This window comes from Cicer arietinum, chromosome 1, assembly GCF_000331145.2.
Source record: "Cicer arietinum cultivar CDC Frontier isolate Library 1 chromosome 1, Cicar.CDCFrontier_v2.0, whole genome shotgun sequence".
NCBI lineage: Eukaryota > Viridiplantae > Streptophyta > Magnoliopsida > Fabales > Fabaceae > Cicer > Cicer arietinum.
In genome coordinates, this window is record NC_021160.2 from 8,937,526 (window position 1) to 8,953,066 (window position 15,541).

The 15,541-nt window shown below is 28.3% G+C and overlaps 1 protein-coding gene across 1 annotated transcript; it reads left to right on the plus strand.

The window, feature by feature from the left end:
• Positions 1–8,224: 8,224 nt before the first annotated feature.
• Positions 8,225–15,093, plus strand: LOC101495166 (beta-D-xylosidase 1). Its single transcript, XM_004487732.4, has 6 exons — positions 8,225–8,719; positions 11,455–11,736; positions 12,631–12,800; positions 12,882–13,330; positions 13,469–13,882; positions 14,136–15,093. Exons 1-6 carry the CDS (start codon positions 8,312–8,314, stop codon positions 14,741–14,743), a joined length of 2,331 nt encoding a protein of 776 aa, XP_004487789.1. The 5' UTR covers positions 8,225–8,311; the 3' UTR covers positions 14,744–15,093.
• Positions 15,094–15,541: the final 448 nt, after the last annotated feature.

Genomic DNA, 15,541 nt, shown 5'->3' on the forward strand with positions numbered 1-15,541 from the left:
CTATTAAAGTAAATCTGGTAATCGAGAAATGATCTGCCTTCAAAAAAATGACTTTATAATTCGCTCCAAAGATTGAATGCGTTTTCAAAGAACGATATGTTGTTACATAGCATAGTAAACTCCAATGATAATAAACTTCAATTTGTTCTTAGTGAGAATTGCACACTTCATTACTTGACTTCAATTTGTCCATGAAGGTTCACTTAACTAAGTTACTAAAATGATGACAAAAATGATTAACATCATCCATTATTAAAATGAATATATAACAACATTATTAAAATGATTAACTTCAATTTGTCCATGAAGGTTCACTTAATGAATATATAACAACATTATTAAAATGGTATTACCATTACTAAAAATGTATCTTCATCCGATAGCTTGCAAATATTGTTTGTTGTTTCTTTTTGGCTAAAATGAGACTTTTAAGTTTTAAAATTTGGTGATTTTATTTTTCTAAATTTTAAAATAGTAGTTTTATTCTCTTAATTTTATTTTTTGTTGCAAAATTCTACTCCCTAATTTTGACTCGATCAATGCTGCAATTGACTTTTTTTAATATTTATGTAGACTATGTTTTTAAATACTATTGCCAACTCATTTAAAATAAAAAATAAAAGATGAAACAAGGGTCAAAATTGTAACATTGTGAAATTTGGAAAATAATGACTTATTTGATTCACATCCAAAAAAACTCTTTTTTAATATTTTAAAATTTAAAAACTAAAAAATTTGTTTGGATTACTTGTTTTTAAAAACTGTTTTGTAAAACTATTGTTAAGATTATACTTTTTAAAACTAAAAAAGCAAAACAGATAAATGATGTTTTACTTTTCATTTTTCAATTTTTTTTAATTATCTAGTCAAAAACTGTTTTAAAAATTGGAATTGCCAAACATATATTTTTTTTACTTTTCTTTTTTAAAAACAGTTTTCTAAAATTTATTTATAAAATAGTGTTCAAAAAGTAAAATACAATCAAATAAGCCCTAAAAGTGCCTTTTTATCTTTTTAAAATTATATACTATTATGATTCTTTATATACCTTTGTTTATCTTAATTTTTTTTAATCTTTATATAACAAAATACTTTAACAAACTAAAAGGCTAAAAATCCCAACTAAACATAATCAAAATAAAAACTCAGCTATTATAAACTCTACAACTAATTTATACTCTATCGAATTGTATTTGTTTAGTACAATAAAAAACACAAATACATAAATAATAATATATTAATATATAAAAAATTATCCATTTCTCTTTTAATAAGATAATAATAAAAAATAGTATCCCACAAACATGGTACAAATACTTGTACCATATTAGATATTTTTGTCATTTTAAAAGTACTCATGCTATAACATTATTAAAATGGTATACTATTACTAAGATATTATCTTCATCCAATGTAGCTTGTAATTGTTTGTTGTTCCCTTTTTGGTTCGGTGAGAGATCAGTTTTAATCTTAGAAAGATATCTCATAATGCATGATGGGCTAACCTAACCAAAAACTATGCCACGACAAAAGTTCAACCACAAAATGATTTTTATATTAACATAATTGTTTGTGCTATGCTTTACATTGAAGCTTTCCTTGAGAAGCCTTTGGTGCGTGGTCCTTCCGTTTGTTCAAGTTTTGTCTATATTTACCCAACTAATCAATAAAATGAGTTCTTTATACTTAACAACTAGAGAGAACAGTGTAGCCATGTAAGAAAATTCCTTCAGTAGTGAGCAAATGAAGAAATAACAGGTGGAAGCCATTTAAACGAGATAAAATATTTATTTTGCATACTTCAAATATTTAAACTATCAATTTTTTACAGGAAACTATTGCATTTTTGTCACCTCCAATTTTTTATGTTTTTGTTAAAAAACAATTCTGCTGAGTTGTGTTTTTTTTTTAAATATACGTTTAAATTCGTCAATATGAAAATAATAAAAATTAAAAAAAATTACATTTTTATGTTCATTTGTTAATTATAATTATTCTTTTACTTTTATTATTTAGTTAGGTCCCATTTGGATGATTTTTGGTTTTTTAATATGGAATTTTTAAAAACTAAAACTAGTTTATTTTTGAATTTTCAATTTTAGTTTTGAGTTTTTAATTTCAGATTTTTAATTGAGTGTTAATTTTTATTTTATTTGAATTAAATCATTCTCTTTACTTTGTCTCATTATAATTTAAATATAATATAATATAATAAAATTATAATTTATTAATTATATATTAAAATAGTGGTCGAAATTGATAGTTGTAGAACAAAATCATCATACTAGTGATCGATCATCGAAGAAGACTGCAATAGTTAAAAGAGGTCGTTGATAGTTGAAGGTGTCGGAGTTTGACATACAATAACTGTAGTGGTAGAGAGTGGTGATGCTGGTTGGAGGTGGATGGTCAAATGCAGATGTTAGAGATGGTGGTCGAAAATGGGTGGTTGGGATGGTAGTGGTGGTTGTCTAAGGCAGGTGGTTGGTGATGATGAAGGTGACCGATGGTGGTGGCAGTGGGTGGTCGGAGATAGTGGTGGCATTTGTTAAAGGTGGATGATTGATAGTAGTCAAAGGTGATGGTGGTTGTCGAAAATGTGGTCGGAGGTGGTGGTAAATGGTTGTTGGAGTGATGATTATGTTTATTGACGGTGACATTTAATTTTAAAAGAAAAACAAGAATTATAAAACCTAGTTTTTGATTTTGAATTTTAAGGAAAAACTATTTTAAATTAACTAAAAAAATTAACTCAACCTCATTTTATCTGAACATGTTTTGATTTTGAAATTGACCTAAACCAAAAACTCACACCCATCTTGAACGGGCCTTCAACTTTATAAAATTTATTCAAAGTCTAAAAAATATCGACATATTTGAAATATTTGTTGTAAAAGTGACTAGAAAAGAATACATGGTAATATAACTTCTTTTTTTTTCTTTTTCTTTTTTTATAAAAAAAAATAACAATATACTTTTACTTACCTATGCACTAATGCAAAATGGTGATTAAAATACCTCCTTTTTAAATGAAAAAATATTTCATAAACACCCACAATACTTAAAGAATGAAAAATAAATAAAGAGAATAATGTGATATATACGATGTGTTGGTAATATAATGAAAAAAGATAAATAGAGAGACAATGGAATGGATGTAGAAAATTGATGGTGGTGGTTGAATGTAGTGGTAGTCAATTATTGTTCTAGTGATATTTATGTATACTAATAGTAACATTAATTTTAAAACAAAAATTAGAATTGTAAAATCTATATGTTTTGTTTTGAGTTTTAAGGAAAATGATTTGAAATTAAGTAAATAACCAATTCAACCTCATTTTATGAAAACAAGTTATGGTTTTGAAATTGACTTTCAAAACCAAAAATTAGAAATTAAAAATTAGATGGTGATGGTCATAGATGGTGGTCGGTGATATAGGCAATGGTCGGAGATGGTGGTGACATTTGTTAGATGTGGGTGGTTGGTGGTGTTGCAGTGGTCGGAGGTGATGCTGGTAGTCGGAGATGGGTGTTCAGTGGTGGTCAATGATTGTTGGAGTGATGATTATGTCTATTGATGGTGACATGTTAATTTTAAAACAAAAACAAAAATTATAAAATCTATTTTTAGTTAAGTCTTAAATAAAATTTATTTTAAAATTAAATAAAAAATCAACTCAACCTCATTTTACCCGAATAATTTTGAAATTGACTTTAAAAACAAAAAACTCAGAACACCCTAGACTCTTAAATTTTAGAAAAAAATACATGAAAATATGTTTTTTTTAACAAAAAAAAAATAACAATATACTTTACTTACATATCCACTAATGCAAAATGACATTAAAATACTTCATTTTAAAATAAAAAATATTTCATGAACACCTACAACATTTAAAAGTGAAAAATAAAGAAAGAAAATAATATAATATTTAATTATATGTGAGGTGTCGATAATATGATTAGAAAATATAAATAGAAAAAAAAATTGAATGATGTAAAAAAATTAGAATGGACGTATATCATAGTTGTCCTTAAATTAATTATAGTGATTTATGTATTAAAATACATAAGTGGCGATGCTTTGTAATTAAGTTTTTTTTACTCATTTTTTGTGGTTAAGTTAAAAACTTAAAATGATGTATTACAACTTTTAATAGGTTATTTGAACAACCAACTTAAAATCGTGTTAAAATGTAGACACGATGAAATTGTTATCTTACAATTACAATCCACATTCATTGATTCTGTTTTGATAACTTTTTTTAAAAAAGTATGACTCAATTTGATCTAGGTTTATGCAATTTAAATTTGATTAATTTTTAGTTTCAAATTAAATTGTAAAAATAATTTTAACACTGATGTTTGTGCATATATTAGACATCTATAGAGCCGGTTGCTACTTTTAATTTGCACCAATAATATAATTATCCTAAAAATTACTGATGTTGGTGTGTTGCAAAAACTTAAGGGGGGCCATGTAGGCATAAAGCCCGTTTTGTTCATCATTTCACTTGTTACATATGAATTTAATTATTCACTCAAAAGCAAAATTGAAGTAGTTATCTAATTTTCTCAATTTAACATATCTCACTCAAAATATAATATATCATACTTGCATTTATTCTTTATTTGACATTCATCGTTATAAAATCAGTTTGTAACTTATGAGTGTATTATTTCTCAAAATATAATATATCACACTTGCATTTATTCTTCATTTGACATTAGTCCTTATAAAATCAGCTTTGTAACAAATGAGTACATGTTATATATAAATTGTAGGTGACTCAATCAAGTAGACTTTGATACGATCTTAGATTTTATATTATGTATAACTCTTCTTTACTAAACCGACTTATAAAATAAAGGGTGTCTCTATGTTTTTAAATTATTATAGAATTTTATCTCTTATCAATGTGAGACTTGAGTTTTCTCAATATTAAATTCGTCATCAATATCTAAAAAATAATATTGGTATTTCTAACGACACTCTAATTTTGTGGACCGCATTAGACAATTGTTTTTAATCAAGGAAATCAAATTAAATTGATTGCATTCATTAATAAATAATTAAAAGTTGTTGCTTTCATTAATCATTAACAAATAAAAATTAAAGTATGAAAAATGATTATTAATAACAATAATATTAATGAATATTTTATGATAATCCATCATTTTACATCAGTCTCATCCATACAAAATTTGAATTATATCTATTAAAATTAAAATTATAATATTAAACTTTTACCATTAAATTTACCCTTCAAAATATACATAGTGTTGAAAATGCGGTAGCATGCATGTGAGACTAACGAATCTTGTTATTTAACCTCACATGCCATGCTCTAAAGACAGTTGGTAAAGCTATATGATGCACAATTGGAGAGGAAGCTCACTTTCTCCTTCATTTTTTAATGACAAAAAATCGAAATGATATAAGTTAATTAATAAGAAATCTATTTTTAAATTTTCAGTCAATGATAATATTTTTTTGTAGGCAAATGATAATATATTTCAATTTGAAACATTTTGTTGAAATTATCAAATTAATTAATAGGGCATGTATTATTCTTATTCTTAGACAACATGAACTATTTGTACCATAATCTTAGGTGAGTAAGCCATAAGTAATAGGGAGAATTAATTTGACCGTTAATTATATTATAATGATGCCTTGTACTTCTCACCACATGTACAGAATAATTCATCAGAGTTGTTGATTGAAAAATTTAAATAAGGTCAAAATCGTTGCGTATCCGAATTAAATGTTTACTCACCATTTGCTTTTTCAAAGATAGAAAGTTTACTCACCATTGCTGAAATTTTCGTAAAAAATTAAAAAGGACAATGTTGAAATATAAGTATATATTGAGGGAAAAAATTAAGTATCAATTAGTTAGAGTCTTAAATAAAATTTATAAACCTTAAACAATCCTCCTTCAATTACATAATAATTGTTGAGTATTGATTTACACAAAATTCTACTATGTAACAAAATTGACAAACAATAAGATTTTTCAAACATACGATCTTAAGTTTAATATTTAATCGGTGCATATGAAAAATATTTCTCACACAATTGTAAAGTCTTGAATTCAAATTCATGACATAACAATATCAATATCTGATAATTTTAAGATCCAAAAATTACTTTTTAAATATATTTTCATACTTCATCCGATTAATCTCTAAATTTTTAATGGAAATTCTTTGTGCAATCGAAAAAAAAGTTACACTAAATTTTAAGATTAATTTTAACATAATATCATAGTCTTAAATTGTATTAATGAACCACCAGATTATTCATACATTAAGATTATTCATACATTAATAGTAAAAAAAATATTTTTCTCAAACAAATGTAGAGTGTTAAATTCGAATTTAAAACGTAACAATATCAATATTTGACAATTAAAATAAATTTAAAAATATAAAAAGAGAGGTATTTATAACCTCTTTATATTATTCTAACAATCAACAATTCCATTTAGAGATACCAGTAAGAAGGACAAAAATTTATATTTATGTCTAGAAGTATTGGAGGGTAAAAAATGTGGTTTTTTTTTTGTACTTTCAAAATATATACTCTGAAAGTCAAATATAGTGTTGGGCCTAAATATGTCTACGAATTGGGCTGAAAGTCTAAAATGGTAAAAGAAAAGCACATGAAGAAGAAAACTACTTAGTATTATTTGCAAGTTGCATATGGAAGGAGAAAAAGAAGACAAAACTTACTAATTATTTTCTGCAAAATGGGGTCACGGGATTTGATCTAACTTAAATGCACTTTAGTCAGTTACAGTAAAATCACGGGGGGATGAAAACGTACGTTTCTATGAAACATTGGTAAACACCCAACAAAAAGGCGTTTTGAATAGTGTTTTCACTTTCCACTAGTGAAGTCATTGTATTTGGTGGTGTTGTGAAAAATCATATTCAGTCAAATATTTTGACTTGTTGAGAGCGAAACATTTATTTATTTGATTAATTGTCAAAATAGCAACCTACTAGTTAGTTTGTTGAATTGGTGCTTCTTGTGACTGTGAATTGTGAATTGAAAACATGCAAAACTAGCTACTCTATAAACCAATTCAGCATATCATGCTCACGATTCAAGTAAGAATTGCAACAGATTCTCTCGCCCGTGAATGTTCACAACTTCCACACTTCTCTCAATAAAATAAATAAATATAATTTGGATGACAAAATTGAAATTTTTAAACTTTTCAAATGCTATGCTTCGATTCAATTCAATTCATTTTATTTTTAAATTTTGTTTGTTTTGGTAAAAGAATTCTTCTTTTGGAATTAAATTATTTTATAAGTTTCAAAAGTTTTGAAAAAATCAAAATTATACTTAGAGAAAAACTGAAATTTTATAAAAGTCAAGATAATATTTTGCAATTTTTTACGGACCAATTTTGAAATTTTGAAATTTTTGGGGGATAATTTGTAAAAAAAGTATAGGAATTAATATACCAATTTTTAAATATATATGATCAAAATTGTAAATTTGCAAAAATTATTAGGATCATTTCATGATTTATACACTACTAAGCAAATATATAATTTGAAATTCTTAAGTTTTAGATAGTATTTAAAATTATCTAAATTTAACTTTAACAAAATACTTTATAAAATCCTTTCAGTTTAAAAATTATCTAAATTTATTATCTAAATAAAATATTTTATTTAAATAATTTACATTTGATTAAAAAAAATTATATTCTTTCGAAAATTCTCTCTTCCAAACATATTTTTAACCATACACATTCTTAAATCTACGAGGGACCACCTATGGTCTAGCATTCCGCTCTAAAATATTAATCCTTTTTAATCTTGGTAAGTTATGGCATATAATATACTTAAGTGATTTATTTTGGCTTCATCTATTCCAAGTCCACAAAGGGACCAAACCAGCCACCACCCACTGAGTCTAACAACGTGTTATATACTCACTCACTCATTCACTCCCTCCCCCCTCCTTTATTATTAATCAAATTAATTAAATTTATCTATAAGTTTAGTTCCAAGTCGTTATAAGTTTGATACATACATAAGAATATTATGATATATCCAATATCTTTCAATAAATATATCTACGTGGAAAACCAATCAAAAAAAGTATATTTTCTAACTTCTATCCCTCTCAGCACTACCCAAATCCAAACCAAACCCTTTAAAAGACGCAACTCATCCACACCCCCCCTCTATATAAACACACCCTCTCTATCTGAAACACACACCACATTCACCTCACTCTCATTTTTCATTGATTTCTCATCAATTTTGAATTGATCACACCACAATGGGTTGTTACAAAAGGTTAATACTAATACCTTTTGGGCTATTAATTTTCATTATGGTGGTAGCATTAGTAGTTGAAGGAAGGGTACCCTTTGCATGTGACCCAAAAAACGGTTTAACAAGAGGGTACATATTTTGCAATAAAAACGTGCCAATTCATGTGAGAGTACAAGACCTTATAGGAAGACTCACATTGGCAGAAAAGATAAGACTTGTTGTGAACAATGCAATTGAAGTTCAAAGACTTGGAATACAAGGTTATGAGTGGTGGTCGGAGGCTTTACACGGCGTTTCAAATGTGGGTCCCGGTACTAAATTCGGTGGGCCCTTCCCCGCCGCCACTAGTTTTCCTCAAGTTATCACCACCGCTGCTTCTTTCAATCAATCTTTGTGGCTTCAAATTGGACGGGTAAGATCATTCATCTCTTCATTATTATTTTATTATTATTAGTAGTAATAATAGCATGCAAGATGCGAATGTGTTATTATTTTTTTAGTAAAAATAATAAAAGCTATAAATTTTATATGATTATTTTGAGAAAACTTGGTTTTATGATTAACTGAATCATGATAAAATTGTGAATGAAATAATTTAAATGAAGAAAAAATTAGAATAAAAAGTGACTACGCTAAAATTTATACCTTTTATATTTTATCCTAAAAAAAATATTATTTATTCTTTTTCATCACTACATCATTGGTTTGGCTTATATAGATATATAATATTATTCAAAGGAGAAAAAGGAGATTCCTTCTTTGGTTCTCCTTTTCGGCCATTCATGATAAAAATAATCATTTACCCACTCGCTCATACGTAATAAAGTCGTGAAAATAACATTAGATTAGACAAACATATGTTGTTATATTTAGAATAACACACTAGTCATTAGTTTAATTCTCAATTTAACAGACAAAATATCTTTATTATTATATTGAATATAGATTCGAATTTAGAATTTTACATATTTATGTGTATGTTATTAGTGATAATTATAGTATTTCATTTATATTAAAAAATATAATAATATTAATACACTAGCTAGGTGGAAAAATGGGTAAATAGCTATTATATGCGGTTATTAAATGGTAAAGCACGTTTTTCTTTCATTAATATTTTTATTTTATGAGCATGAATTTTCTCACCATGAACTATATAAATAGAATTCAACAATTATATTGACCAATCCGCAAATAAAATTTGTGTTAAAATAAATTATTTTTTTCAATTATACCATTTAATTAATATTAATTGTATTATCTTCAATATAATATCTTTTATTATATATTTATAAAATATATAATGCACAAATATCTAATAAGAACAACATGATAAAAGAAATATTTTATCTTTTATTTATACATTTTTTTTAATAAATGCGAAATAATTAAACTGCCCAATTATTTTAGGACCGATGGTAGTAGATATTTGTATCTTTCCATATTAAATACTAGTAATTGAGATACCATCAAAGTTATGAACATTAATGAATATAAAAATTCATATGAAAAGATTAATACTTAAGAGGATTCATCATCTTTTTGTTTGTGTATTTAAATTATTCCCCTAAATTTTTAATATTCAAATTCGTATCGTGAATAAAAACAAAAAGGTGTTTAAAAAAGGGAGGGGCGGGTGTTTCCATTTTAACTACCTAATTATATTTACCATAAAAAATGTTTTTGTAAATTATAAACTAACAATAAGTTGTTGTTACATCCTATCATATGTGCAAAAATATAATTAAGTTTGGTTTATTATATTATTGTTTGGTTCACCATCATTGAAATAATGAAAAAATTATTGAGTAACTAAAAAATGAAAAGGGAAAATATCGTATGATAATTAAAGATATATGTTGCTACCCGCCAGTCATATTTGAGCTGGTTGACATGGAAACTGACAAGCTGTCCCATGTGCCTTAATTTCGTTCATTTGGAAAATATATTACATATATGAAATGTGACACTCCGGCCACTTTATATTATATGGTTTAGAAAATAATTAACGTTGAAAATTTATCAACTTATCAACTTATCAATTTGTAACCTCCACAAGTCGCAAAAAGAAAGTCCATTACGCTATTATTTTATTTAAAACGAAAGCAACCGCATCATGATGAGAAGGTGCTTTTGTTGTCCTTTTCTTTACGGTTCAAATTTAGTACATTTTTATTTAATTGTATTCAGGTTGAAATAATAATTAATTATATATACTTTTTTTTTACAAGAATTAATTATATATACTTAGGACGGAAATTAATAGATCCTATCATTTCTTAAATTGTTCTCTTCGGTATGATATAATTAAGGCAACATATTCCCATAAAAACTAGTTATGTGTAGTTAAGCATAAACATCAATCAACTTTGTATGTTTCGTGTGTTTTAATGAAGCATAAAAGGTCATCAACATTGCATATTTTCTTAATTATTTTTTTAAATATTTTCTTAACCATTGTTCAGCAAATAATTGACAAAACACTGTAAGTATTTGACGATACATATCAAGACACCTTTACTTGCATCAAGTCCTTCCCATCACGGCATTTTTTTTTGGGGTTCTGTTGCTATACATATATACATGCATATGTATGCTGCTTTCAAAGGTATTAATTAATTAACTTTTATTTTAAAAAGGTTAATTATTAATTAATTTAGTTGCTTTTGTTGCATGAGGTCCAATAGTAATCTAATAACATTGGCCACTGATGAGATATTATTATTTATTGGTAAAGTCCTTCTCTTAAGATACACAAGAGTTTAAATTAAGACTCAATTTGTGATATTTTGATTCCACAAATTAAATGTAAAAAACGAAGTGTGATTTGTTTGTTCCATATGCTATAAAAAGTTTTTTTATTCCGGTTGGTAGTTTAATCAAATTAGAAAGTGTAGGGAGGAAAACGACTTTTCCTTATTAGAATAAAAAAGAAAAATAGATATAAATTTATATTGGAAGGAAACTATATTATTAGATAAATATATATCAATCAAGGAAAACATATATCAAATTTTTTGTGGAAGATATATTAAGGTTAATTAGTCCTTTTAAAAAATCTATAGTAAGGTTAGCACTAATTTAAGTATTTGTTGTTATAAAGAGAATAAATTGTTGATTGAATTATATGTATTCACATGCATGCAGGTTGTGTCCGATGAAGCAAGAGCAATGTATAATGGTGGAGCGGCAGGATTGACATATTGGAGTCCTAATGTAAATATTTTCCGTGACCCTCGGTGGGGTCGTGGCCAGGAGACTCCCGGCGAAGACCCTACTTTGGCTGGAAAATATGCAGCGAATTATGTTCAAGGATTACAAGGCGACGGTGCCGGGAACCGGCTCAAGGTTGCTGCTTGTTGTAAACATTACACTGCCTATGACCTTGATAACTGGAATGGTGTAGACAGGTTTCATTTCAATGCCAAGGTATGTAAGGGCTAATATTATTATTATTTCTTAATTAAACCAAAGTATATATATAGGACCAATGGACCATTTAATTTTTTTTGTTATTATTTATTTAAAATTTCACCTACCCAAATTAAATTGCTTGAGCTATGAGTCCAAAGTGGCAGTTAGTTGGTTACGATGTTAAGTACATTTGATCACACTTTTCATGTGCTTTTCTAAGGCTTGTTGATTTTGTTACTTATCCGTACAGTAATATATTTTAACATACCAAGCGTGGAGTAGTTTCCGTAAATACAATATAGGAAAAATAAAGAGAAAAAGGATCACACAAGAATAAATATGAGACATTAATCGCATGGTTATACACATGTGAGTTTATGCCCAAGAATAAATATGATTTTCATTAAAGTGGAGGTTATCCAAGTTGTTATTGATAAGGACTTTACGCCACTTGCAATTGGTTCGGATAAATTATTATGATGTCATTCAAACTACGTAACTACCACTTGTGCACCACAAAACATTTCGTTTTCTACATCATTGATTATAGTGTGCCCTTTGTTGATGCGACTTTAATCGAAGAAAAATTGATTTTGTTTCCTTCTTTTACCCACAAGTACAACTATTTATTACTCAAAGAAAAAAATTACCATTATTAATGAAGTTATATTATTGATGATTAAAGATAAAAGAATGAAATTTGTGGTTTATGATGGATAAATATGATTAAATTAGTGATTATGATAATTTTTCGTATTTAAATTGAGTAAATTAGAGATGAATTTCATATTATTTGCATTTGAATTTGCATTAAGATTATTATGGATGAAGCAAATTTATAAGATTGATAAGCGAACATAAAAAATGACAAATTTATGAAAAGATTTTGGGTTATGGATGTAAATACAGGTAAGTAAACAAGACTTGGCAGACACATATGACATACCATTCAAATCGTGCGTGTTGGAGGGAAAGGTTGCGAGTGTAATGTGTTCCTACAATCAAGTGAATGGTAAACCAACCTGTGCCGATCCTGAACTCCTTCGCAACACTATCCGTGGCGAATGGCGCCTCAACGGGTAAGTCTATATGAAATCATCGTTAAATAGTACGTTGTTAGCATTATTTTTCACTAATATTTTGTCTTATAAATTTAATAGGTACATAGTTTCAGATTGTGATTCGGTTGGAGTTTTTTATGACAACCAACATTACACAAAAACACCCGAAGAAGCAGCGGCGGACGCCATAAAAGCAGGCCTTGATTTGGACTGTGGGCCATTTTTGGCCCTTCATACAGATGGTGCTATTAAGCAAGGGCTTATTTCAGAGAATGATCTTAACCTTGCTTTAGCTAACCTTATTACGGTCCAAATGAGATTGGGTATGTTTGATGGAGAACCATCGGCCCAACCATATGGGAATTTAGGCCCACAAGATGTTTGCACACCGGCCCATCAACAACTTGCACTTGAAGCAGCTAGACAGGGTATTGTCCTTTTACAAAACAAAGGAAACACATTGCCACTGTCTCCTACACGATACCGTACCGTTGGAGTCATTGGTCCCAATTCAGATGTTACTGTTACAATGATAGGGAATTACGCTGGTTAGTTAGTTAGTTACTTCTCACTTTTTACTATATAAATGCTTTGGCAACAATACATGTCCCGTTTTCTTAAACAAAAATATCATACATTTCAAATTTCTATTTTTCTTAATTTTAATTTTAATTTATTTTGGATAGGTGTGGCGTGTGGTTATACGACGCCGTTGCAAGGGATTGCTAGATACGTGAGGACCGTTCATCAAGTGGGATGTAGAGATGTGAGTTGTGGTGGGAACCAACTATTTGGGTCGGCAGAGACGGTAGCAAGGCAGGCTGATGCAATAGTATTAGTAATGGGCTTAGACCAGTCCATAGAAGCAGAATTTAGAGATAGAGATGGGCTTCTTTTACCGGGCCTCCAACAAGAGCTAGTGTCTAGGGTGGCAAGGGCCGCAAGAGGCCCAGTTATCTTGGTCATCATGTCTGGTGGCCCAATTGATGTTACATTTGCCAAAAATGATCCCAAGATTAGTGCCATTTTGTGGGTTGGTTATCCTGGCCAAGCTGGAGGAACTGCCATTGCTGATGTCATTTTTGGAAGAACTAACCCAGGTAAGAAAAATGGTTCCACACTAATTTACTTTGGAAAAATAATTTTAAAATTTTAAAAATTAAGAGATTTTTAATGAATTATTTATTTGTGATGAATGTCCATATAATATCAACTACAAATATTTTTACTATACATTGAATTATGTCTGAAACAATTCTTAATCAATTTTTTGTACCTTTCTAATTAAACTGTTAAAAAAGAGTTATTTTGTTACATCTAATTTGATTTTTTTGGGTTGGGCCTTAATTCCAGGAGGAAGGTTACCTATGACATGGTACCCACAAGATTATGTGACCAAAGTGCCAATGACAAACATGGACATGCGTCCAAACCCAGCAACAGGGTACCCAGGAAGAACCTATAGATTCTACAAGGGCCCAGTAGTGTTCCCATTTGGGCATGGGCTTAGTTACACAAGATTCACCCAAACCTTAGTACTTGCTCCCAAACAAGTCTCAATCCCTTTTGCAAGCCTTCAAGCCCAAGCCAAAGCCCAAGCCTTCACAAACTCAAGTTACAAAGCAGTGAAAGTGAGTCATGCAAATTGTGATGAAATGGAAGTAGGGTTCCATGTGGATGTGAAAAATGAAGGGTCAATGGATGGGACCTACACCCTTCTCATTTTCTCAAAAGCACCTCATGGAAAATGGTCAGCTTTGAAACAATTGGTGAGCTTTCATAAGACCTATGTTCCAGCTGGATCAAAGACACGTGTCAATGCTGGTATTCATGTTTGCAACCACCTTTCCATTGTGGATGAGTTTGGGGTTCGAAGAATCCCAATTGGTGAACATGAACTTCAAATTGGTGATCTCAAACATTCTATTTTTGTCCAAACTTCGGACCAAATCAAACATTAAATGTAAAAAAAATGAAATATACAAAATAAGTTTTACAATATTTTTACTAAAGATTTCTCAAGTGAGTTTAAATTACAAAGAAAAAAAATTCATAAGAATAATTTTGAATGTATGCAAATGTAAAATAAGGAATAGAGGTGGGGGATTATTTGTAAGTCAGTTTATTATAGTGTAACACCAATGTGCCATTCTTGCTACAAATGTAAAATAGGGAAATGTTTGTGACATTGTAAAATAGTCACTTTGGCAAGTCTAGTACTATTGTTTGTCACACAAAAAGTGTAGTATTATTTGCACTTTATATGTTGTTGAGAAAGGTTTTTGAACAAAGTTGTAAGTTCTTATCATTACTCATTGCATTTGTTTGTCTCAAAATTCAATGCCTTAATTATTAATTACTATACCTGAAACATTATCAAGACCAGATTTTTATTATTCTTGTAATGTTGTTGGTAGCCTGCACCCTTATACATAAAAATATATATGAGGAAAATTCCTCTACAAGCAAAAATTATAAAAATAAATCAACAGAAGAAAATTACAAATTTTCGATTTTCGATTTGAGATAGTGGGGATTAATATAGCTGGAATGAAATAACTTTCGAAAGTTTACTTCGGACACTACTTCATATATTATTTTTATAAAATAAGGTTATTTATGTTTTTGATTTTGATATTTAGTCGAACTTTAGTTTTAGTCATTTAATTTTTATATTTTTTAAATTTCATCATACAATTTAAGATTTTCATTGATTTAATCTTTAATGTCATCTCTTCATCTAACTTTAATGGCATAGT